The 27,081-nt window shown below is 39.1% G+C and overlaps 3 protein-coding genes across 3 annotated transcripts in view; 1 reads left to right on the forward strand and 2 right to left on the reverse strand.

The window, feature by feature from the left end:
• Egfr (epidermal growth factor receptor) overlaps positions 1 to 27,081 on the forward strand; it is a 168,278-nt gene that overhangs the window by 116,620 nt on the left and 24,577 nt on the right. The gene's annotated exons all lie outside the window — the stretch shown is intronic.
• Positions 14,062 to 18,755, reverse strand: LOC140743418 (uncharacterized). The gene has a single exon (XM_073074669.1). The coding sequence runs from the start codon at positions 18,745 to 18,747 to the stop codon at positions 14,392 to 14,394; it is 4,356 nt and encodes a 1,451-aa protein (XP_072930770.1). The 5' UTR covers positions 18,748 to 18,755; the 3' UTR covers positions 14,062 to 14,391.
• Positions 24,208 to 25,860, reverse strand: LOC140743420 (uncharacterized). The gene has a single exon (XM_073074671.1). It carries the CDS (start codon positions 25,858 to 25,860, stop codon positions 24,625 to 24,627), a length of 1,236 nt encoding a protein of 411 aa, XP_072930772.1. The 3' UTR covers positions 24,208 to 24,624.

The raw sequence follows: 27,081 nt of genomic DNA on the forward strand, positions 1-27,081 counted from the left end.
GCAACTTTTTCTGCCACATAACAGCAGCGTTAAGTGCTGCTGTGTTCCGGTTTGAAGGATGTGGTAAAAGAGACTTAATTTTCCGAGGCGTTCCAGTTTAATCCTCGTCTGCTACCCATATATTATAAAAAACGCTCTCAGTGTTTATTTATTTTGCCTGACACGACACGTTCAATATCTTGAAATGTAAATGGATAAGGCTCCATTACATTACATACAAGCAATAAGAACCAGCAACATAATGACGAAGAAAAATATGGTGATGAAAGAGTGAAATTATTCCACCATGATTTATTGTGGTAAGGGAAACATATTTTTCCGACGCATTCCGATTTAGTTCCGGGGTAGCGGCGAATCTGTGCCAGACCTCAGGTAGGAATCTAATCGTATATGGGGTTGATTAAAGATGTCCAAAGGCGGCTGTAGCCACTTACCATCAGATGGACTGCATGCTCGTCTGCTACTACTATATTATAAAAAAAATCATGATCTCAAAGGTGTATAAAATCTACCAATACGAATTATACTTGCCAACGAAATTTTATGTGGCCTTAACCCTTTTCACTCTAAAAGTCAATATATGCCCAGCAATGGGACAAAACCGGGTTGACCAAATGAAAAACATACCAAATAATATCCAATTAAATAAATGGCTAAGGGCGAGTCGAACTAGCACATGGAAGGTTCCGTACCATCAAATTTTAACTATTTTTTTATTTTTACTATTTGATAACTTAGTAGCCATATAAGTGAATGCATTATGAAAAACTAAACGGTTTTATAAATTAAGCTAAAAATGCCAATGCCGGTTTCTTGTATGATTTATTTTTAAGATTTTATTTTTTATTATTAATAATTGTTGTTAAGGCGGCCACTGTTGTACTTCCTCTGTAATAATATCAAGTCTGTCTATTACGTTACGAGATATAGAGCGATGTGATCGACAGACATACAGCTGAGGCCTGGTAACAGGGTTCCGTTTTAACCCTTTACGTAGGGAACCCTAAAAAGGCTGTGAAGTTTAAATTTCAATCAACAGGTTGAGTGAGTTTCCAACGGCGTGGCACGCGTCGGTTGCGACACCGTACACTGACGTGTAATTCCATTTTGAAAACGGTACATCTAAAATGTTACTCGAAATATCTCTCTAACGTACAGTGATAGAGCCCATAATGATTATACCAGTAACCCAAAACTAGACGCGAGGATCGCCCAAGTCTCTGCAACCTACGAGTTATTGGGCAACTGCATCATTAACCGGGGAAATTATAAAGCTCGCGAGCACGTCTCGGACGGTTTGTAAAGACAGCTTATAAATTTGGTAGCGTTACATGACATTGCAAACGGCTGTAGGTGTATTTATTCAATATTTAAAGGCTTTTTGGTTGTATGCGGGGGCGATGTCTTCATAATGCAACAGTGTCAAAGGCTAGAATCGATGGTCGTACTATTATATCTAATCCGTTCTTTATATTGCCACACGGCATTAACAAGTAAAGCAAATGGATTACAAAATTTACAGCGATTTTGCAGCGCTAATATTTTGACCTCACCTTTAACGTAATGGAGATATCTATTCACGTATTCATAGATTACATTAAGAAGTTCTAGACAACAAATCAAAATATTTGTAACATATACATACATAGCTACGAGAAAAACTATTTCAATCATTTTGTTTTGGGAACAGAATCCAATTTAAAAACCACAAACAAATATTTTTTTGGGTTCAACAATTTCATGTATGTATGTAACAAAACGTAACGAATATCTCGAAAAAGTACGTCTCCACACCACACCCTTCAAACTAGAACACAACAGCGCTAACACTGCTGTTATTAGGCAGAAATAGGAGTGGTGGTAATGCCGCCAGAGTCGAACTACAAAGAGTTCTACCACCTTCATAAACATATATTTATACACTTATCATCATGATTGCATGCTCATTTGCTATCTTTATATATATATTTCTTATGTGCGTGTGTATGTCACTGAACTCCTCCTAAACGACTGGACTGATTTTGATGAAATTTGTTGTGTGTGTTCAAGGGTACTTGAGAATGGTTTAGATTCACAATTTAGTCCGTGGGAAAAGGTTTTTTTTAATTAATTTTTAATTCGTAAGTAGTTGTTGATTTTGTAATGTTTCACATTGGATTCGACAGACTTCGCTACCATCGCAGTTTCAAATATTCTATCTATTTTTCAAACCCGTAAGTGATAAGGGTTGTTCACCCTTAACATCTTTTTATTTATATGGCAACACAACGTTTGCCGGGTTTCAGCTAGTATCTTATATGACAAATTAGTAAGCGATAGTCTGTTTGGGGCCACGGCTGTTTCGTAAGGCAGCACGCGCCGCGGCCCACGTTGAACTTTCTTTGAAAACTTTATAATCTGTAGGCCGTCCCTCGATCGGAAATTAAGTACCTTCAGGGCCGTATCTGAGCTAGAGGTAATAGCGATTTTTGACACCATTTTATTCATGTTAATTTGAGGGCTGAAGAATAATTCACTCAAATGTTGAAGATTTGTGTTTCTTAATAGACACGGAATAAGTTGGAGCATTTTAATGGGATTTTACTAAATATTTGCAATTCAATAATGTAGTGCCTACGTAATTACGTCGGGTGTTGCATCAATGACAACAGTTTAATTCAGCATTTCTTTTTTAATTATAAATTATTTATAAAGTAGCTTTAATACAACCAGCATTAAAAATATTTTTTGAACTTTTTTAATTAACTATATTTTAATAATAACAGAACCTTTACAATACAAAATTGATCCAATTGTTTCCGTGCCCTCCCGTGTCATGGACCGCATCGCCCACGCAGGTTGAAAGTGTGCTCATCAGAACGCTATGCCTCGTTCGCGATATTATTCGCCTCCACAAAACCCATGCTGGTTAACACCTGCGTACTAGGTTTGATATATCTACTGTAGACCCTTTCATTCGGGGGACCGAGGTTCAAACCCCAGGCCTCTCGTCATCCAGGGTAGAAGGTGGTAGAACCCTTTGTGGTTCGACTCCGGCGGCACCACCGCCACACCTATTTCTACCTAATAACAGCAGTGTTAGGCGCCGCTGTGTTCCGGTTTGAAGGGTGTGGTAAGGGAGACAGACTTTTCCGAGGCGTTCTCAGTCAGTTAGTCCTCAGGGGTAGCGGCGCATCTGTGGCCGACCTCAGGTAGGAATATCTAATTCTATCTGGGGTTGGTTACAGATTTCCATGGGCGACAGTAGCCACTTACCATCAGGTGGACTGAATGCTCGTCTGCTACTCCTATATTACCTATAAAAAAATCTGAACCTCTGCCATATTTTGGACTTGACCCACACTTTTTTAATTTTTGCTAATAAGCCTATTTATGAGTGAGTGAAAATTATAAAGAATATTTGAATATTTGGCTTAAATCCTCACACATGTGTACATAAGTATTTCGGAACTTCTTGCGAAGCTTTCCATACTGAGCTACAAATCAAATCATTTTTTTTATTCAAAATATGTTCTTAACAGAGCACTTTTTGAATGTCAATACAACAACCACCACTTCACAAGGTGTTTCGTTATTGAGAAGAACAAAGTATTAAGGTCCAAACTGCAACAGCCAGGGAGAGATAGATATTGATTCACCCCATAAAATCGTCATTACCTCAGATTAAAAGTCACAAAAGGTAAATCCTGTTACGTTTTTTGATTGAATTTTACCACGCTTTTATTAGTTCGACCTGTATGTATGTATGTAACGGAATCTTTGAACTCGCTTTTTACCCACTTTGAACGGTCCGATTAATTTAAAAGTTTGAACACTTATAAAGAACCGGTAACAATACATGATTTTAATAATTTTATCCCATTCACCTCATCAGGAATGGAATGAAATTAACGATTTTTCTTGTGCGATTTTAGCGTGGTTTTTAGTTTATAAACTATAATTATTTAACACAAAAATCGTTTAAAGATAAAGATAAAGATAATTTATTTGCTTTGAACAGTGAGAAAAGATGTAACATACAATATTAATAGTCTCTTATTCAGCCTTCCTTAAGCATGCAAATTGTTAGTCGTGTATATCTCTTTGTATAAAACTTTTACACAACATTACATACATCCAAGTATAACAAGACTCTCAATTTCTATATTCTCAATTTATATATTTCCATAACAACAAAACTTAAACCCGCTGCTCTACTACCCCGCCTTGACCCACAAGTTATTTGCGTACGATTTTTACTTATTAATCGCTGGTAACCTTCAATACATTTCGATCTCACGTTACTATTGTTACGTTGAATATTCATCGGAGATTGTATTTTTCATACATTTTACAATATATAGCATTATATGTTAAGATTTTTGCAAGAATCCTAAAGAGTGTAGGTTCTCTCGCTATATTAACCATCACCCTTGAATCAATAATTTCTAACGCGTCCATAACTTCAAAAAATTAGGAGTACTTGCCTGGGATTCTTACCTCAGACCCTTTGTTTAATACCTTTCAAGCCGAGAAACATAATCACGAGAATAAAATATTTGACACAAGTAAAATTGTATTTAAACACTGATGTTACGAGTACTTGCATCGTCGAACCAGATTAATTCTCGTTCCTTCCAAATATTCTCTTTTATTTAAAATTTCTGCGGACAAAAACACGAGTAACAGCTAGTGCTACCTAATCTGAGGTTGTACAGCTAAACACATTTATGATAAGTTATTTTTAGAAGAAAGTTAAAAAGTGTTAATTGTAGGATATTTTCGGCCGTGTTTACTATAGCTTTCGTGGCGCAGTGGTTAGCGTACTCGACTGAACAGTCGAGAGGTCGGTGGTTCGATCCCACCCGAAAGCGTTTCTGACTGATCTGACTTTTTTACTTTTTTTTCTTTCTTTTTATTATTTTGTATATTAAAATATTATATTATTAAATTATAAAAATAAATTATTAAAATAAAACCATTAAAATATTTTTTTCATTTAAAATAAGTACATGGTTAAAGCATATTACTTACTCGACTTGGTTTCTTGGGCTCGAAGGTTGCAATAATATTCCGACTTTTTTTTTCCTTTTATAACAAAATACAAATAAAAATACAACGCCAAGTAAACTAAGATTAAACTAGAAGTAAACAAGTAATTAATCAAAAAACCCGACTGCACTATAAGCTAAAGTAGAATTTCCAAAAACGTTGATATAGGCGTTTTATTTTTTTTATCCAGAAAGCCAAATGCATAGTTTCATAGTATGTATCTTCTTCAAAATCAAAAGATGTTCAAACAATATTATCCTATTTTATCCTCGTAGTGCTCATTTACGCTATACATATAAAAAACCTTTTAAAAATTTCAATTTAATTTCCTTTCAACTGATACCCTACTCAATAGGTTTGGTTAGCTTTTTTTTTTTAATGTGTTACTATTTCGGGCCAAAATACCGCCATTTTATTTATTTTTTTCTAACACCTATCTAAGGACAGTCGGGTCATTGAGACGTATATACTGACACCCTAACTGTCGAAATTCATCCAGCCTTTTGTTAGATCGGATCAAATAAAGAAAGACAAACATACAAGATACGCGCGAAAGACATAACCCTTCCTTGGCAGTCGGGTAAAAACAATATAGCACTTATTTATCATCGATTTCTTGAAAGTTTATGATTATTTTATGACTAGAAACGAAACATTAATTAAGTATAAAGCAATTTATTATTGTGTGTACATGACTATTATAACCAAGTTTTCACTCATCGAAGGTTAGATTTGCAATGCCACCTACATCACTCAGATAGCTCATAATATTTCAAATAATTTCTAATACTGTTTGTAATCGAAGGTAAACATTTTTGTAGCTCCCACACGCACGTCGTATTTGTGTCATTAAAACATACCCATGAAAGGATCCTTGTTAGGTATCCTTGATATCTCAGGGCCGACCTTGGGTATATAAGGTACTGATTAAATTATGCGTATATGGGACACGGGAAACGGTAAGGTCGCTAAATAATACCTTATCTATCAAACTAAGCATTATTGACTCACTCGAGAAATAGATACCGTATATTTTTATATCAACTGCTGTTACACTTTTCAAGCGGAATATGTTTAATAACTGAAGTAGCAAATGCAGTCCAGGGGGCCTTTTTTTGTTGACGAGGGGGAAACCTTCAAAAATACCCGACGCCATGGGAGTGACACCGGGTTTTAGTCGCCTCTTACGACAGGCAGAGGATACCGTAGCCCTATTCTGGTCCCGGTACTACAGGGACAGTCCAGGGGGCCTACCACCATCTTTTAAAAACCATCATAGTTCAGGAAAGTTTTATTTCCTCCTTAAAACAGTAAAATATTCCGTCATACACAGTTGAACAAACTTAAACCCTTATTAATTTTTCACTTATCCATTGTATAAAACCAACTGGAATTGTCATATTTTGCTAAAAAGTTAAATTTCCTGCAAAAAAGGAAAATTATGATTAAATAATATTGTTTTAAGAAATGGTAGTAACTCCTCAGGGTCCAGGGGTTCTACCCAAACTCAGGTCGCATCTACCTGCCTCTCTACCTCAGAGGACTAAAAATGAATTACGAGCTTACATCTAATGACGCAATTTCTAAATTTATATATTCCTCTATTCTTACTTTTCTAAATAAAATTTTAACACAAACATTCCAATCCAGGTGTGAAACATGTATGTAAATTTCAATTGCATACATCGAGTCACGCGTTCATATTAAAATGTATGAAGAGGCCCATATTGAAGCTTCAATTCTAATGGAATTTGTTATTCATCGATACCCACTGTCCCACTGCTGGGCACGGATTTCTTCTTAGAGTGAGGATGGGAGGAGGGATTTAGTTCAAATTCTTCTACGCTGGCCAAATGCGTATTGAGAATCTTCAGACACCATTGAAAGTAATATTTTTAGTATTCTCAGTGTGTTACCTTACAATGTTTTGTTTTCCGTTAAAAACGATGATTAAATACTAGACTACTAATACTTAGGCCACTGGCTTACTTATACTAATACTTAGAAATTATTAAGTCTTAGTAAATATACCATGTTAATCTTCAAACAAAATGTTTCGATACGTACAACCAATAAACCGTTTACGTACGAGAATAAAACAAAGCTTTCAAAATGACCCACCCACGGGATGACTTTATGTAACCTTAACTTACGGCATCGATTAGGCATAAACTTACAAACTCCGTCTCTCAAACGGATAAAGCTCTATCTATACTAATATTATAAAGAGGTAATTTGTAACTTTGTTTGTTTGCTAATCTTCGGAAATACTGAACCTATATTTGATTACGATTGCACAAAAAGTTCAGAGAAAATAATGGCATATGTATATCAAGTCAGCGGAAATTGGGCAAGATGTGATGCTTTACCGGCGTGCGCTGACTAAACGGTTCGGTATAAACGAACATAATGTTCATTAAATATGAATCCTAGTGTTAAAATTGTTTAGCGTATATATTTTCAGTTATATATAAATCAGGTTATGTTTTATAAATACGGGCAAAGCCGCAGGTGCTGCTAGTTGGGTATAAAGAAATCGGAACAGTGTTACGTCAGGGCCGAAATTACACCTAGGCTAGGTCAACTTTATTTTTTAATGTCCCATGTAGGTAGCGCCCACACTCACCTCTCATTCGGTGTTGGTGTGACGAAAAAACCGTGGGCCCATTGTAAATACTACCATACTATACATTCGAGGTTAACGTAGCACTTATTATTAGGTAATTTAGTATTAGCACTATTTTTATAATCTACATAGAAGCAGACGAATGCAGTCCACTTGATAGTATGTGGCTACTGCCGTCCATTGACATATAATCAACCACAGATACGATTAGATATTCCTAGAGGTGGGCCACAGATGCGCCGCTACCCCTGAGGACTAAGCTGGACGCTGAAAAGTATGTCTGCCTTACCACACCCTTCAAACCTGAACACGGCAGCGCTTAACACTGCTGTTATTACGCAGAAATAGGTGTGGCGGTAGGTATTGGAGCAGTGAGACAGCCCCTAGCCCAGCTTTGGGACATTAAAAGGCCACTTCCAGTATTTATCAGACATATTTTGCAGTTCACATAAAAATAAGTGATTAAATGCTACATGATTAAAATTAGCCTGATCGGCTTTCACTCCGCCGCTTGCTGGCCTCTAAATAAAGCAGTTACATTTACACCATTTTTTATGTTTTTCTCGGTACTGACAAGGAAAATAAACAGATTTTAGTAACGACTTCCCCTTTAATATATGATTCGCGGTATTTTATTATTAATTTATATCAAAGTTCTATAACAGAAAACTGATAGTCACGCCAGTATATAGTACCGTATAGTAGCCTGTTGAAGAAATTCATAGAATCTGTAGGTACGTTTATAGAAAACCAAAAACAAAGTATTTAATACCTGTATCTCTTTTTTTTGTTAACCGATTTTCCTCTTTGTTTCTATCTATTGACAATCTTATTTTTATAAATAAAAAAATAAGAAGATATAACGTTCGAATTTTGAGTATTCGGCGAACCCTAATATTTAAAGTAAATAAGCAAACACCGTTTCACTTTCACCGTACGGTAGCGATCATAATTTGGTTGGCAACAAGAAATCCTTTACGAAACGTGCCTTACAGAACAGCCGAAAGTGTAAAACATGGTGTAAGACCCGCCTCCACGGGACGAATTACGGGGAATTTTAACGACCAGCCAAACAAGTTTCTTAACTTTAAGGCCTAAATGAGCTGCTGCGTCGCCTCCGATACTGATATCGATTGTTAATTGTCAGATTTCTTCACGTTTTAATATCGATGCTTTATCGACGTCATATTTTACTCGAATCTTACGCTCCATCAATTACGACGGGGTAATTGCTACGAGAAATAAAATGAAAAGAAAAATCCTTTTCAAAAACAAGCTCTTATTACTTGTTCATAAAAAAATAAAATAAATAATTTAAACCCGATGTATTAAATATTTGCGTTTTTATATCAGACACATTTTGTTATAAATAAAAGCGCGCCAAATTTCAGCTGAATCGGGTACTGGAAAATGGGTGAAATTTAGCTTGCAGGATTTCATTACAAACACCGGGACAGGTGAAACTAAATAAAAAAAACTAAAAACTAAAAAGCTTGTAAAAATCATTCGTTTATCATTTTGCTCGCTTATACAGTGCATTCTTTAGTGTTCGAGGTTTTCCTTCCCATATACCTATATAATTAATATTAATTAGCAATTAAAAGAACCAGTTTAACCTTTGAAATAATAACAGTCTTTGAAATTGCAATCGCGCTTTACCAAAGCAAATCTGTAATAACATAGAAAACACATTATTATATTGAAAATCCACGCTTATATCAACCACTAGTCACAGCGTACATAACTGGATACCTACTCACATATGCATAATTATTATAGGTATACTAGATCTTATTATCTGAATGAAACGTTCTTAAATGGTTAGGTATTCTCACATTTTTCCTGTTCATAGTTTGATTTATTCTAGCAATAGCCCAGTGACCCCTGATAAAAAAGATAGCGAGCAATTTGTTTTAGGTGCCGCGTCTGCTCGCTTGGTGTTTGCAGTGAACTTCAAACCTTTACAGACGTTTGGCTTGATCAAAAACTATGCTATAGGTATGTGGGTACTTCCTGTAGAAACCAAATCAAAGTCTCTTTCCACAATTCCGCACGTTAGGTAGTATCTGAATATAGAAATGAATCGCGACGGCATAGTAAATTGTACGACACCTGCTCGCAACAACTTCAGAGCGGACTAGCAGTTTTACGCGGACTATACGTAGCTACGGGGGCCTAGTGGCCATAAACACCTTAAAACGCCTGTAATGGTGAGCGTTCATAAGAAAGCTAGCACTCATTTATATGGGTCCACATACCACTGGTACACATACTATTACTAATTACACACCTGTGTTAGTTGAGTGAGGTTAATTAGAAGGTTTCCCTTTTTCCTTTATAAGAAATCCTTAATACTTAGCAAGCTTATGTTGCTTCCGCACCCTTCCAAATTGTCACCTACATATAGCTATACTCTGTAGGCAATTTGATGACTATAATATATTATGCAGAACGAACATGCACTCCACCTGATAGTAGGTGGCCACTGCCGCTCTATAATAATAATAATAAAAATGTTTTTTATTTGTCAAGAATTAAAAAATATACTGACAAAACAGCCTTTTGTGGCTTCATTCAATTTCAAGGCGGCGAAGTATCTTTACTAATCTATGACCTTAACGATGTGTCTATTATTGGTACATAACTTTAAAACATATATGAGTGACCAAAATGTTTTTGTGATACCTTCCAAAATATGATATTATTTTTGAGAAATACTTAATATTTGTCAACCTATCTTTTAGTAATCTGAGGCGGGTCGGCCGCCATCTTTGAGAAAACGTATCGGGTTTTCTGATGATTATCGGATATGCTTTATTTGGATCCTCGTTTTATATTATGGTTTAAAATGTAACTTTTAATATTTGTTATGATAACGTATATATTACTACCAGTAACTTACATTAGAGAAGGTATTACTTATTACGTAGTCCAATTAAATAAGAAAAATATACCAAACGAAAGAGACGATACTGAGCAAATATTAAGTTGATGTACCTTTAATTTAAATAGACATTAGGCTAAATTAAAACATTGCAAAAAAAGTTTATAATATATGTGAAGTCTACCAATTCGCACTTGGCCTATGTGGACTATGGTACAACCCTTCTCATTCGGTTGATAATGAAGTCATTGCATACTAACGTTTCGGAAATTTTTTTGGTTAACGAGGGGGAAACCTTCAAAAGGTACCCGGTGGGAGCGATACAGGGTTATGTGGGACTCTTACCGCACTAAAACCCCCCGTTCCGTTGGCCGTTCTCGGCGCTGCGTAGAGGACTCCGGGATCTCCAAAGGAACGCAACCGGAATCCTCTTAGCGCGTTGCCCCGTCGGGCTCCGCCCAGGGGAGCAAGCCGCTCACCACATCGCCTGGTGTGTACGACGGTATGCGACCACACATAGCGTCGTCCATCCTGGGGCCTCTGGCTGGGCGGTTCGAGCTCACTCTCTTGCCACCCGCAACCCCAGAAGCCTCTTTTACTCGCGTCTTACGACAGGCAGGGGATACCGTAGCCCTATTCAGTACCCTTACCATGAGTTTTTACGTTTTGACAAATATGCCTGTTTTGGTATTTGTTTACGTATTGGTCCATACTATTTCCAACTAACTAGTAGTCCCGGAACTACAGGGACAAACGTTTCGGAACCTGAGTAATAGTCAGTCAAGTTGTTATGTATGGACGTCAAAAGATATTCGACATATGTTTTATCTTTTAGCACATACAGCGACGGAATTAAAATACTTGCAATGTCTGCAATCATAACGAGCACAGAGCGGCAGTTTTCTGCAATTTTCTACGTCGGAATGCATAATGACACATGTATCGACATACTAACGGAAACGTATTACGTACATTTCTCGTAAGATACCTCGAATAGTTTGCAGGAATTGCGTTAGTAGCTTCCTGCTTCTTCTTGCTAAGCTACTGCTACACTGCTTCTTCACACTGGCGGATCGCCGCAGACCCAGGGCGAAGATGAAGGAGGCCAGGGGCGGAAAAAAGTTGATATAATTAATAAGTTTCTACAAATGTCATGACGTTATGACAAATACATTTTTTTCGCTGATATATATGTACGAGTACATTTAACAGATTGTTTGGCCTTTACGAGCTTTTTTCAGCTGATTACATATTACATACACAAAGATTTTCATCTATATGGAAACCGGTTTTTGGAACAGATCAAGCTATTAAAAGCGTGGTAAAATATTCCATATAATTTCACTTCGTGGCCGAAGACCACCACTTTATTAACAACATGATGCTGACTGCCCACTCTTTAAACTCCCCCTACTGGATGAAGATCTCCTATTACATAACAAGAGAGTTATCACGCAATGTACTGACCGCGATAGATAGGTAACTTTACAGGAAGATGGTGCTGTCTTTCTAATGTATTTAGGTAATCTTAACAGTAATTCTTTGTTAGTATCATTCGAGGTGCACATTCCACGGATAACTAGCAAATTCCTAAATAGCACCAAAGGTACTACACCTTTGCGTGAAAGCGATTTTCTAAAAACAAAATATTTAAAACTTGTTTCGTTTTCAAACATCGTGCAAATGAAGTTAGGTGTTATTTTGGAATGTTTTAACTATTTGTGTAGATTCGACGGTACTAAACGTTCGAGTTTGAACAAGCCTCTAGGGTACTGAAGGCTCTAATGATATGTTCTCGACTTTTTGAGTGAAGTGATTACAAACAAGACGCGCGTGTCCGTGCCTTTAGATAAACGTTAAGAGCCCCGAGATGTGCTTACAGTGACCACCGGTTTATGCGATTGATGGAAAAATTGTAAAATGTATTTTTAGAGAAAATGTACGTTTAAATAACTAATACTACGTAATTTACGTAATAAATAAGTATTCCAATTTAGCACGGTAATGTGGCAAAATATTATTTACGCAACATTTCAATTCTCAAAACTGCTTACATTTTTTTGTTAGGAGTGATCTACCTATGTCTATACTCATAAGATTTAACGATATAAAAATAAAATAAAATTTTGAATGTCCCACGGCGGTTAAAATGTAATTGAAAAAGGATTTTCACAAACATCCTCTGACCCTAAACGGATATACTCGTACCGTCGCCGTTCCGTTGTGTAAAAATAATCAGCGTTTGAATATTATTAAAAATTATTAAATACATTTAAATTACAAAGTCAAATATTAATTAAAGTCAGTAACTATAAAAGGTGACTATTGTGAAATAGACCAGTTACTTATAATTAGTTAATTATTATACTTTACCAATTAATATTCTATTAATTCATTGATGAGGTTAAGGTACTAGCAAAATATTTAAAATTGTTATATACTTTGATGTCGCTTAGCACATCTTATCTTCATTTTTGTCAAAAGAACATTTGGAACTTCATATACCTACATGTCTTACAGCAAATACTGATCTTTACAATCATATTCTTACGCATATATTTGCGTATGATAAGCTTTAAGGGCTGAATACAACTGGATTTCAATAAACTTGTTTTGTTTCTCTAAAAATATGCAAAAACATCATTTTCTCTACAATAATACTTATGTGATACCAATAATATAATATTTGTAAATTATGGGTTTTCAAATAAAACTCCAACTTGAATCTTCAGTTCTTTTCTTCTTGTTTTTATTCCGAGGCGTACACATTTTTCCATACAAAAAGGCGAGCTTAAGTACTTATTTTGGGTACCGCAACAGGCGCAGGCTCAGTCAGCAACCGCGTCCTATTGCCGTCCCTTTCTAACATAGCCTGTCTTACTCTTACAATTCTATGCTTACACTCTATTGCTATCCTACTCTTACATATCTATTCTTATTACGTAGGACTTATATCTATTGCAATAAAATGTCTTATTTACATAGTCTTAATTACATACACAAGTTACATTAATCAACATTTACATTTAAATTCTTAGGCCGTTGTCGTCCGTAATATTCTCCCCCCGGCGTAGATTCTTCGAAGCCTCCTCCATCTGAAGGACGGCAAGCTTCGTCGCTGGCCTCTGGAACACACCTCCCTTTGTGCGGACGTCTGCAGACCGGACGATGCCATCAGGTCCCGGGTGAACTCGCTCGACGACTCCTCTCGGCCAGGTATTGCGGGGTAAGGCGTAGTCGACCACAATTACGAGATCGCCTTCCCGCAGTTGTGACGCCTGTGCGTTGGACGGCCCCCGCGGAATGAGCGTAGGCAGGTACTCTCGCAGCCATCGCTGCCAGAACTGGTCCGCCAGTGCCTGCGCCCTTCTCCACGTGCTGCGGTCCGCCTCGGTGCATGGCCCCGTCCGCGGTAGCCCCGTCGATGAGCCGATGAGGAAGTGATTCGGCGTTAGTGCTTCCTCGTCCTCGGGGTCCACGGAGACGTGCGTGAGCGGTCGCGCGTTCACGCTGTACTCGGCCTCGGTGATTAACGTCTGCAGTACCTCTTCTTTTGGCGACTTTTCTTTGAGCGTGGTGCTTAGTGCGGTTTTTACTGAACGCACTAAGCGCTCCCAGGCTCCTCCCATGTGTGGCGCCCCCGGCGGTATGAAACGCCAGTCGGTGTTGTACTGCAGACCGTAGTCCCGTAGTGCTGCGATCCATGCTCCGTATGTATTTCTCAGTTCGACGTCGGCCCCTCTAAAGTTAGTGGCGTTGTCGGAGTATATGACGCGCGGCCAACCCCTTCTGGCGGCCATCCTTCGCAGCGCCATAACAGCTGAGTCCGTAGAGAGCGACTGGACGATCTCTAAATGAATGGCCCTTGTGGTGAGACAGGTAAATAGTGCACACCACCTCTTTTGTGTCTTCGTCCGATAGTCACCGTTAGGGGCCCGAAATAGTCCACGCCACAATAGGTGAAGGCGCGGTGCCCCGAGTCCAACCTCACTTTAGGTAGGTCTCCTTTCGGTGGTGTCGTCGGAGTCGCCTTGTACACGCGACAGTATTGACACGCTCGTGCTACTTTCTTGACCGTAGGCCTCAAGCGCAGTATGATGAATCGTTGACGGAGCTCGTTGACGACTCGTTCGTTATTCGCGTGTCCCGCCCGGCGATGATAATGCTCGACAAGCAGGTGAGTAAAGGGATGCTGCCCGTCGAGTATTACCGGCTCATTAGAGTGCGTTGTAGAATAGAGCGCACCTATACGGCCTCTTGCGGTTATTAGCCCGTCGTTCAATACTGCGTCGAGCCTTTTAAATTTGCTGTGTCGTTGTAGCGGCTGGTTGTGACTTAACCGCGCTAAGTCTTCGCTGAAGGAGTCCCGCTGCGCGCGTTGAAACCACCGTCGTTCGGCCGCTTCTAAGTGTGACACTTCTAAGTGTAGAGTCTTGTCTCTAGATCGAAGCTTCTCGACGAATAGCTGAGTAAGTGCCGTCGCCCTTATAAGCTTCAGGTAACTGGAGAACCTTCTAATGTCGGGTAATGAGTCGTTGCGGTCCGAGTCCTCTTCTGAGACGGTGTAACACGTCTCCCCGGTCTCTTCACCTTCCCCGTTCTCCGTAGGCCAGTGCTCTTCTGTGGCTCGTAGGAATTGCGGTCCCGTGAACCACCGGTCCCGGCTGTCGATCCCGTCGGTTTGAAGCCTGGTCGCATCGTCGGCTACGTTGAGTGTTGTAGGCACCCATCGCCAATCCTCTGTATGTGTGAGCTCGGCGATCTCAGCTAGGCGATGTGAGACGAACGGCGTGTATTTTTTCGTCTCGTTTCTTATCCACTGAAGGACGGTGCGGGAGTCACTCCAGTATATGACTCGTTTGGGTTTCCAACAGCTGTGCTCCCTGACTATAGTGTTAGCCATTCGTGCCCCGATTAACGCAGCTTGGAGCTCCAGTCTCGGAATGGTTAGTAACTTCAGTGGAGCCACCTTCGCCTTGGCCATTACTTGTATTGTTTCTATGTGATCGCCGTGTGCGATCCTCCAGTAGGCCACCGTAGCGTAGGCTTGCTCGCTTGCGTCGACAAACACGTGTAACTCGATGTGAGTTTCCGGCGTTACGTTGTAGCTATAGCACCGCGGTATTGCTAGTGCTGAGACATCTGGGAGTCGCCTTATCCACTCGTCGAATAGGTTAGCGTCTTCAGATGGCAATTCCTGGTCCCAATCAACCTTCTTGAGCCACAAGCGTTGTAATATCATCTTGCCGACGATCGTATATTGACTGATAAGCCCCAGTGGGTCGTACACCGACATAACCGCGCTTAGGGTTTCGCGTTTAGTCGGTGCTCTCAACCGCAGTCTGACCTCATCGGGAACCCTCTTGATGTCAGTGTTGAAGGTGAGGGTGTCGGAGCTCGGGTCCCAGCGCAGCCCCAATGTCTTTTCCTTCTGGTGTGCTGCTAACTTTACATTCGCGCTTTCAGACTTCTTATCTTCGGGTATGCTAGCTAAAACTCTCTTGCTATTTGAGTTCCATCTTCTTAAGTTGAAGTCCGCTTGTTGATGGATGTAGGTAACTTCGTTCACCATTTTAATAGCCTCCTCTTCAGATGGGAAACTGTCTAGGTAATCGTCCATGTAGTGTCGCTCCTTGACCGCCGTGGCCGCCTCTGGGTATTTACTTTCATAGTCGACGGCGTTGCGGTTTCTTACGCTGTGAGCGAGGTATGGCGAACTGCTGGCTCCGAATATCATGGAGACCATTTTAAATCTTCTCGGAGGGTCCGTAGGCTTGTCCCTCCATAAAAACATCTGTGCCGGTTGGTCCTCGGGTCTGATTTTAACCCTAAGGAACATTTCTTCGATGTCCGCTGTGACGGCGATTCTCTTTTCTCTGAACCCGAACAATATTCTTGTGAGTGAAGCTAGTAGGTCGGGTCCTTCTAGTAGGAAGTCATTGAGACAGACTCCCTTCACCTTAGCCGCCGCGTCGAAGACCATTCTAACTTTTCCCGGCTTGTTGTGATTGGTGACGGCGAAGTGCGGCAGGAACCATTTTACGTTGCTATCCCTTTCGCTGCCGTCGCATTGCACCGCGTAACCCTTTTGTATAAGGTTAGCGATCTGAGCCGCGTATTCCTTTTTAAACGCCGGCTCCTTAGTCATCCTCTTCTCGAGCGTGTGTAGTCTCTTAAGGGCAGACTCGTAGCTATCTGGGAACGTGGGGTTATCTATCTTCCAGGGCAGACCCACTTCGAAGTGGCCGTCCTTTCTTGTGGCGGTCGCTTCGAAAATGTCGTTGGCTCTCTTCTCATGCTTATTAATTTTTTCTTTAGTCGATACGCCAAGCGAGTCCACGTCGAAATGTGACTCGACGAGCTTCTGTAGTTGGACGTCGCTCGCGCAGATGTGAAGTACGGCCGCCTGGTCTTGATAAATCGATTTCCTGGGTACCGACCCGTGCAGTACCCATCCCAACTTCGTTCTCGACGCGGCGGGTTCATTTCTCTTGCCGGCGCGCAGCTGTCGCGATATTATTAGATGCCAGTTGTCGGCACCTATCAATATGCGAGGTCGAGCTTCTCCCTTACTGATGCTATCTTGTACAACTCGCAGGTGCTTGTACCGTTCTAAGTTGTGCGGTACGCGTTGGTGATGTAGCTGTAGTCCTTTTACTGTGCGGGCTGTCACTAAGTAGGCTTCTTGTTCGTGTACCCCTTTGACACGAACCTTGACCGCTTCGCTGTCGATCCTTCTCTGATCGTTAATACCCCTTATGTTCAGAGGTCGATTCGGTCCGCCGTTAGTGAGTTGCTTCGCTAATTCTTCGTCTATTAGCGTCACAGTAGACCCTTCGTCTAGGAGGGCGTACGTATTTACCTCCCCCCGTGGACCGCTGAGTTTCACCTCGCAGGTTTTGAGCAGTACTGATGTAATAGGCGACCTCCTTGTCGTGACGCTCATTACTAGCGCGGCTGCTTCGTCTTCCCTGCCGTCGTCCGGAGTGCTCACTGTAGTCGTAGACTCCGTTACTTTTTCTTTATGTAGTAGCGCGTGATGTTGGTAGGTACATCCGTGGACTCCGCAGGCCTTGGCTTTGCATGTGAACCTGCTGTGCTTCCTTTTCATGCATTTGAAGCACATCTTGTTGTCATTTGCCCACTTCCATCGCTCGTTGACGTCGAGTGCTTTGAGTTTATCGCACTCAGTAGTGTAGTGTCCCCCAGTTGGACACATGAAGCATTTTCTTTCTTCCGGTTGACTTTCCCCCGCAGTGTATACGCCCTTGGTAGCAACCCGCTTTGGTGCTACTTCTCTTCTGACGGGTACCGGAACGCTTCGCTTCGTTGTGTGGGTGTACCTTATCATAAGGTCCGCTTCGGCCATTAAAAACTCGGAGAGTACTATCATTTCATTATCTTCCATGATGCGTGCTTCGTTATTGGCTGCGTACTCCGCCCATTTGCTTATGAGATGAGGACTCAGTTTGTCCATTACGTCTCGAACGAGTAGCGGGTTTCGTAGGTAGCCTCTTCTATCTATACTTTTTATCGTATAGACAATATTTTGAATCTTCACCGCGAACTCATACAGATCGGTGCTCGCGCTCCCTAATTTCGGGATCTTTTTGAGCTCTTCCATGGCCCGATCTATTATGAATTCCGGTCTTCCATATTTCATCTCTAATGTGCGCATGATGATATCTGGGTTAGATGCGGTGAATAGCTGTGACAGCACGGTTTCTCTCGCTTCCCCTCGCAGGCTGTTTCGCAGTCGAAGGAGATTTTCCGTTGGAGAGAACTTAAAGAGTCTTGTAGAATCTTCCATGGCGGCCTTATACGGTAGCCACTCGGCGACGGCTCCCGTGAATATAGGTAGTTCCGCTGTTTGGCGAGGCAACGGTCTTGAGGCGACTAGTTTTTCTAAGGTGTCGGCTAGCCGTTGAATGCCTTGGAATTTCGCGTTCTCCCCCCGTTGCTTACTAACGGGAGGGCGAACCTCTTCCGGTTCTTCCCTGTATTTCGTCGCCGTTGGTTGTTCCATGCTTCTATCCACCCAGTCTTGTACCCTTTCGTTGCATGAGCTCGCCGCATATTCAGATTCGGCTTCGATTGCAGTCATTTCGGCGGCTAATCTCGATTTGATTAGCTTTTCTTTCATAAGTAGCCGCTTCTCTTCTATAGCCGCGAGTTCTTTCTCCGCTTCGTATTGTGCCATCTTCATACGTGCGTCGATGCTTCGCTTTGAAGTGTTACTGCGAGCGGTGTGTGCCGGCGACGTAGGTCTCCGCACCGGCGATGTAGGTTTCCGCACCGGCGATGAAGTTTCACGCCTTGGTGGCGTGCTAGCTGGTCGTGCAGGTGGCCCCATGACGGACGTCCGCGTTGACGTCGCTGGTGCTGTCTCTCTCGCCCCTTCTGGCGGAGAGTGCTCCATCCTTTTTTCTTGGGAATTTCCTGCGACCGTCGACGGCGACTGCGGAGAATCTTCATAAATTCGGTGTAGCGATGGCCCTGGCGCACCCTTAGCGCCCGGGGCTGCTTCTGACTCGCTGTACCCCGATTCGGAGCGAACACGACCCCTTGTGTTCATTGCGATCGGCGTATTCATCTTGAGTCTTCTTTAAATCCGGCTTCTCGAAGGACCAATGTAGATTATGGGTTTTCAAATAAAACTCCAACTTGAATCTTCAGTTCTTTTCTTCTTGTTTTTATTCCGAGGCGTACACATTTTTCCATACAAAAAGGCGAGCTTAAGTACTTATTTTGGGTACCGCAACAGGCGCAGGCTCAGTCAGCAACCGCGTCCTATTGCCGTCCCTTTCTAACATAGCCTGTCTTACTCTTACAATTCTATGCTTACACTCTATTGCTATCCTACTCTTACATATCTATTCTTATTACGTAGGACTTATATCTATTGCAATAAAATGTCTTATTTACATAGTCTTAATTACATACACAAGTTACATTAATCAACATTTACATTTAAATTCTTAGGCCGTTGTCGTCCGTAATAATATTCTTTACATTATTACTTAATCAATAATAATAATATCTGACAAAGCCTACCAAACCTCAAGACCTTTATTATCCTTAAAAAAAACTTCTATAGCGTCACCCTACGAACAGGACAGTAAAAAATGCGGACTCCATTCAGTTGATTTACAACGTTCGTCTCTCTGATTTCACGGACGGTCCGCTCGTAGTACGTATGCTAGTACCTAGTAAAGTAAGGTATATTATAGATGAATCTTTTTCTATTTAATGATCTCGCACAAAGCCTACGTATCTTTAAAAAAAGCGTGATTAAAAGTATGGTTGAGGCAAGACAATTTTATGTCTTCATGTCGTCGTCTACCCATTATTGTTAAATGCTGAGACCGGATTCTCAAATGTGAGAGGGATTTTAGGCCATAGTCCACCGCGCTGGCCAAATGCGATATCATTTTTCTTAAGTTTTATGGGGTGCAGGTTCCTTCCTATGTTATTTTAACCGTTTAAGCAAGTGATAATATTATATCTAAGTGTATATCTAGCTTTAACTTTAAAAAAATATAACCAATTAATAGGTAATAGCTAATTTTAAATCCAAATAAAGTTCATAAATATACGCATCGTAACATAATATATTTAAAAGTAATCTGACATAACCTTTCGAATGTTTTAAAAGTATCTCACAAAATGTTCAATTATGTTTTAATTTTATATTTTCCAAAAATCCTTTTATCCACTTCCATTATATGCACCATTTGGTGTTATCACGAATATTGACAGATGGTTTTAATGTGTCACGAAATGAATGGCTATTTTGCGAAAAGACAATAATTTAAGCACTTAAGCTCGGGTAGAGGGTATTCTTTTAAGTAATAACCAAATAAGTCACGTGACAAATCCGAAAATATGAGACGAATAAATTATTCGTTTATATATCAAATGAATCAGGTGTAGGGACCAAACGTGGGCGGAGAATCACGAAGTAAGTGTACCTACGACTTATTTATAAGCATGAGGTTAATGTTTTAATCAAAATATCGTAGAAATAAAAAATCTTAAATAACAATACTCAAAATATTTGTACAATTTCAGTTTCAGCGTATAATTACGGAAAAAATATACTTAAACAATGCTTTTCTATTTAAAAAATTATATTTCTAGGATTAATTGATATTTTTTATCATTTATGGTAATAAAAATAAAAGGATTGTCTGGTAGGTATACGCATAAGGCTTACATCGTATTTAGAGCAGTACCCTTACCACGAGTTTTCAAAACATCCCACAATTTTACGTTACGTTTACTCAATCCATTATTCTGTTCTATTTGCTTCAGCAGACTGAGTAAACGTAAGAATAAGTAAGTGCTCAAGTCTTTTTGTCTGGCTCACATGTTCGTAAACAAGAGAGACAAAACATAGAGGGCCATTTTGTCAATTTAGACATTTAATGTTACTTTACTGACACTATAGTTCTGATACAATCTGCTAGGGGCGCTGATTCGAATTTGTATGGGCAAATACCTAAACAAATACCAAAACAGTCATATTTGTCAAAACGTAAAAACTCATGGTAAGGGTACAGTTTAATAATGCGTTACACCGTTTCGAGTCTGGATACGACGACTACAAGATCGTTTACAACCTGTTTACAAAATGGACTCTACGTTTTTTAATGTTAAAAGCGTTAAAAACGTTATCTCTTTTTAGAAGTGCCCTCTGACAATTTTAAAAGGCCCGTCGAGAGGTCATTCTTTTCCTTTTTTCATCTCCTTTGGGACATCGCCGAGTGGCATTTTTGTTAATGGGCCATGTAAAATTATTAATAATTACCATGTATTTGGAAGATACATGTAAATGTTCCTGATGTTTCGTATGCCACTAAACAACTCTCATGAATAATTTATTTTGTTTTGTTGGACACATTTAGTCGGTTACGCGGTTGAGAACGGCTTTGCCTGCAATAAAAGCAGGATGGCAACTTAAACAAATTATGCTAAATGATAATCAACTCGTGGCGCCAATCGGCAATTATTTCACATACACATAATTTGTCTACTTTGCACAGCACGAATTCAAGTCCATTTATAAATGAGTATGTGATGATAAAATTTAGAATATATTTCCTTATTAACATACAACTTAATTTTTGTCGTTACTTCTGCGCCTTCTTATTATTACCTACTGCTTAGGTGTAAATATATTTACTAGAAATAATTGAAACTGAGCAAATCTTAAGTTTCTGTGAAGCGTTTGATTTTCGGGTAATTTAAGGAATAAATGCCACAGCCGGTACCCTATAAGTAAATTCGTTAGAAATTCAGCAAATGAATATTATAATTTTCTAGTGGCTACTTGCCGCTTCGCATTAACATACATACAGGTAGTGACCCAAAACCTCTGTTAATATTAAAATAAAAGTCACCTTTATTTTTGTGTGGCCTCTGCCGTTTGGCCTGTATTGTTTTCAGATTTACATGTGTCAATGGTCCCAATACACACATAGACAGAAATTTAACTGTGCGGCTAATGAAGTGCAACGATACGATACATTATACGAAGAAAAATATCAGTTCAAGCTGTACTTAGTTATTAAATCCATAAAGCACTGTATTGCAGTAAATATCATCTATACTTCTTGAGTCGTAACTACCTAATTCTGAGTATGCTATACTAACTATTCTAAAATCAGATACCTACGCGGCGAACGTTACTACTGATGGCAGAAGTAAATGGCAAAATATTACGCGATCAAAAACGAACGAGATGAACAAACAGATCTAATGAATTCCCTGAATACATCGTTCCAAAAAGCTTACAGACAGTCACAAAATCGCGACAGCTGGTGAGGGTTTGTCATCAGTAAGAAATTGTAGGCTCGCGATCCCAAAAAGCGGAACTGTCTTAGAAGGATAGACATTTAGTTATATAATTTAAAAGTATAACTAATCTGAATAACGCCTGATCGTAATAATAATCTACTTTATGATTTAAGGCTCTATCACCTGGTTCAGTAATATTAAACGCTGCTATGCTTTGGTCTGAAGGTTGTTGTATATACTTATTCAAAGGCTTTCAACTTTAATTTTAATTACTGTGATGCCCACAGACGGCAGTGACTACTTACTATCATTTGGACTGCATGCGGTTCTGCTGCTCCTATGTTATAAAAAATCTAATCAAATTAAAATAATGTCAAAAAATACTCATACTTTGAGTAGCGAAAAATATCTTAGTCATAAGTTTGTGAATGTACAAACTCCATATGTATTAGCTTCGCGTTACGTCTCGAAAATTCTAATGTTGTTTTCATTTTTGAAAACTGCGTCATGTTGTCACGTTTCTCTTATCAATACTTTTGTTTGCATCTCGGGTTAACTTGAGGTTAGAGCTGCACTTATCTTTCCATATCCTTTTGAATTATTCCTAGGTATTGTTGAATGCCTGTATAATCAATGATATACTAAAACTATGGATATGTTACCTGCCCACTAAACAACACAAAAAAGTGAGCGAACCACGAGCGCATTGACACACACAGGCACATTTTTTATTTTACTACATAGACAAATATTCTATAAGGGACAGAGCTATTGGAACAATATGATAAAAAGACAACTAGTGTTTGACATTGCTTTTCAAGTTTCATTCATACGTAAGTATCGATGCAAACACGAAAAGGCATTTGGAGGCTTAGAAGATTAAAATAATGACGTTTAAGGTACAAAGTGACATACGTATCAATTACTACGCTGCGAGAGCGACTGGAGTCCACAAATACCAATTGGTGTATTTTGTACCTACGTTTCAAGTTTTGCCCGCTAGTGACATATCTTCAGTTATTATATCAATGTGCATAATCGTTTATTCATATTCAAAGTCACCTTGCCATTTTAACATTTGCCTAGGGTGGAACATTACATTTGAATACAACAGATTCATCACATTTACATTCCGCAGCGAGATATTTGCCATGAATTTTGGTGTTTTATGTATTGCGTGTCCCAAAACAAGTTAAGGCAATTTTACGCAGTATTTTAGAATCGACGACGTGCCGTGACTAGCATTTTTGTTTTAATATTCCAACGATGGGCTTGAGAGGCTAATTTACATGAATTTTATAGTTATTGAGGATTTTTCACGAAACCGCACAGAATTAAGATTTTCGACTCTGTTCTTCGTTTATGCTTCATATAAAAAACTTTGTTGCAGTCAACGTATATAAAAAAAATATTATTAATATTCTTTATTAAGACCATATGTTTTCTGCAATCCAGTAGCGCCGTAAATTGTCGTAAGGTTCAACTCTCCAAAAACTGCAATACCAGTTATCTTTTGCTATACAACCGATCATTCACCACATTTTTAATAATCCAAAAGTATGCAATAATTAAAATATTTCGTATCTACTGCTTATGGTAGGAAAAAAGTCGGTAGAACACGAAAAAGCTGAAAATTAATCCTAACGTCTGCTTAGTGATGCAGTTGTGAGAATTTAACGCAAATATTTTTAGATATTTTAATGATTGAATATTTTTTAGATATTTTAATGATTAAAATACGCTAATAAAAAGGAAAATAAATTTAAGTCATTAAAAACTTTGATATTTATTAGAAACGTGCATATAAAATATTAGATACACAGGTATTCTACACCCAACACTTTGGTTAATGACACTGTTCATACACGTATACAACCTTGCATAACCGTTGGAACGCCATAGAAGTTGGTCGGTTACCACTCAACTCGGCGATAATTAGTTTTCGGCTCTCCAGCGGTCACGAGTCGGACATTCCGACGGTGTACTGCCGACTCATCTACGGCTTATCGGCATTAAGATACAGGTGTTTTTGTAAAGAATTTCTATACAAAACCATTTGCGAGGCCGCGGCTGATGATTTTGAATGTTCAAGTTCCGTTATCGTAAATTCGTGTGTTCGACCATCTTTGTATACTTGCAGATATGACTCAACTTAATGTTCTAAGTTAAAGGAATAAAAACTACAACATTTTTGTTGTGTGAGTTTTGGAAATGACGATAAACATTGAACATATAGCAACGTGTAGGAATTGTAATAATTTGTAGATTTGATATTACGGACATGTTAGATTATCCCCACGTCTACAGCAACACGTACTGCATTGACCACTTGAGTTTTGTCTTCTTCTGTTTGGAAGGGTGTTAGATACCAAAGCTTCAAAAGTGGAATTCTATCGTATCCCTGATATTTTGAACTGTATGACTGTAATACATCACATCTTTCACTAGCTAACAGTGGAAAACTTGTTAAACAAGCCAAAAGTCCATACTTTCCATATCTTCGTAGTTCAGCTTCTAGTGTGGTTTTGGGAAAAACTTCATTAGCATCCAATTTCATATCAGATAAATAGTATTTTAACGCCAAATAGTAAACTTCAACTGCTTCATTAAAATCATCCTTGTTCCGACACGAATTAGAAACCAAAATAAAGTAAGATAAATCAGTTACCAGTGATGCACATCTTGTTATTTGAAAATCTATCGCGACTGTTTTTTCGTTGGAATACATAAAGTTACAACACCATGCATCGCCATGACAAATAACTGGATTACTGCCGCGTTCTGAAGCCAAATTGATGAGTAGGGTGTAAGCATTTTTGTTCAGTAACTCTATTAACTTCTTATAATATATGCTCGTTTCTGGATTTTCATATTCAGCTAATGTGGCTACGTCTATTTTAATAGCTTCTTGAAGGTACTCATCGTACCACGTCCTATTTTCTTCGAAGTAGTAAATCTCGTCCAATTCATCTGCTATTTTCTTAAAGACATCAGGTTTCTTCACACGCAACGCAAGGGAGACAGCATGAAAGTGTGCCAATGTTTTTAATGTAGCATTTTTTTTACATATTGTTAGATTTTTCTGAATAGATACATATCCTCTTTCAGCGAGATCTTCTAGAAGCAAGAAGTCATTACGTCCATCACAGTGCCAGTCGAAACACACAGGAATATATGACTGTAGGTTTTCCGTTGCACCCAGCGATTTCTGGGTCGCAACTAACGTGGGTAAAATTTTCGAAAAAAATATGACTTCTCTTTTGAAATACATTGGGCAATTCAAAGTACTACATAGTAGTTCGTCTTTAACAAGGGCCTTAGCAACAAAGGAAGCCTGGTTATGTTCGCCAACTACATGAATGCGATACACCGCGCCTATCAACCCTTCGCCGGCTGGCGCGGCTCTTGTTACACTTATTCTTTGCACGGTGTCTGCACTCTCCGTTTTCACTTTAAAAGCTCTGTCCACGACCGTCTCGGTAAGCGCTCTCGATATATCAGCCAGCGTCAGCGGCAACATAGTGACTGATTCTGTAATATTATTAGAAACATCGAATGCAGACATATTTAAATGTGGTTTTATCAGCAGCACACAACGTCTTGTCAAGATAATTGTTCCTATTTAATCCCAATGTAACTTCTAAATATTTATGGTTGTATTATTTAATTATGTATTTAATTGAGTGCTAATTATGAACGCAAAGTAAGGCATTTTATTGGTATTATGCATAGTAAAAAATAATATACATAATTTAAAAATAGGTAGTTTTTAAAATCCAGCTTTTCCATATTCTTGTTAGCAACCTTTTTGTTTGTTATGCTATGAAGGAAGTGCATCAAAAATTGCTCCGCCATTTTGGGTTGTGCACTATATTGGATTTAGAATGACGTCACTAAACTAATCGTGCATTGTCATCAAAACCAAATGTGTATGTAACGTTTCAACTCTATATGTTAGGGTTAGCTGGTTTAAAATTTGCAAAATTCGACCCTCACATATATGAGCTAACAAGGCAAGTTAATAAAAAACTTGTAAAGTGGTTTTAAAAATATTAACGTAATTTACAATAATTCGAAAATGGCATGAAACAGTTGAGTGTTAGGCGAGATGGCCAAGAGCGGTGCGTGATGAGGCGGGCACGCGCCCTCACGACCGGCCGCGGGAGGGCCAATTCCGTTTACCTACAAGCTACAAAGTAACTCAGGACAAAAACGTCTGAAATAAGTGTGCTACAAAGTGGCAAAAATACCACCAATACATGTCATTAGCCTGAAGAATACACCAAATGATGAAATTTTGTGTAATTAAAACGCACGCCTGTGCTATTGACAATTTTTAGCTATCCAAACGCGCTAACTACACAAAAGTCTAACTACACGAAATAATATATTACGCAAAAAACACATTACATTTTTTAATTATTTTTACAATAGGATTCAAATAAAAATGTTATCAAAATCGCAAAGAAATACGTAAACTTGGACTTATAAGCACTTTAAAAAACGGTTCTATATTTGATTTTACGTGATTAACATCATACGAGTATAAATTCACTTCGGATGAACAAAGGGTGGGTTGCATCGAAAGCCCGTTTAAAGTTAGCGTTAAAGTTAAATATAACAGTAACTTTGACGGTAGCGGTGGAATGTAAAATTCCGTGTTGCACCAATTTCTTTGTCATTAACGTCATTTGTGTCGCTGTCACCACAATAGACGTTGACAGATAGGGAACTTGACAAA

Source organism: Epargyreus clarus, unplaced genomic scaffold, assembly GCF_041222505.1.
Source record: "Epargyreus clarus isolate Ecla_fem2 unplaced genomic scaffold, WU_Ecla_fem_2.2 ptg000007l, whole genome shotgun sequence".
NCBI lineage: Eukaryota > Metazoa > Arthropoda > Insecta > Lepidoptera > Hesperiidae > Epargyreus > Epargyreus clarus.

Coding starts and splice junctions, on each gene's coding strand:
- LOC140743418 (XM_073074669.1), bottom strand. CDS start 18,747: ATGAAGATGGCACAATACGAAGCGGAGAAAGAACTCGCGGCTATAGAA.
- LOC140743420 (XM_073074671.1), bottom strand. CDS start 25,860: ATGTTGCCGCTGACGCTGGCTGATATATCGAGAGCGCTTACCGAGACG.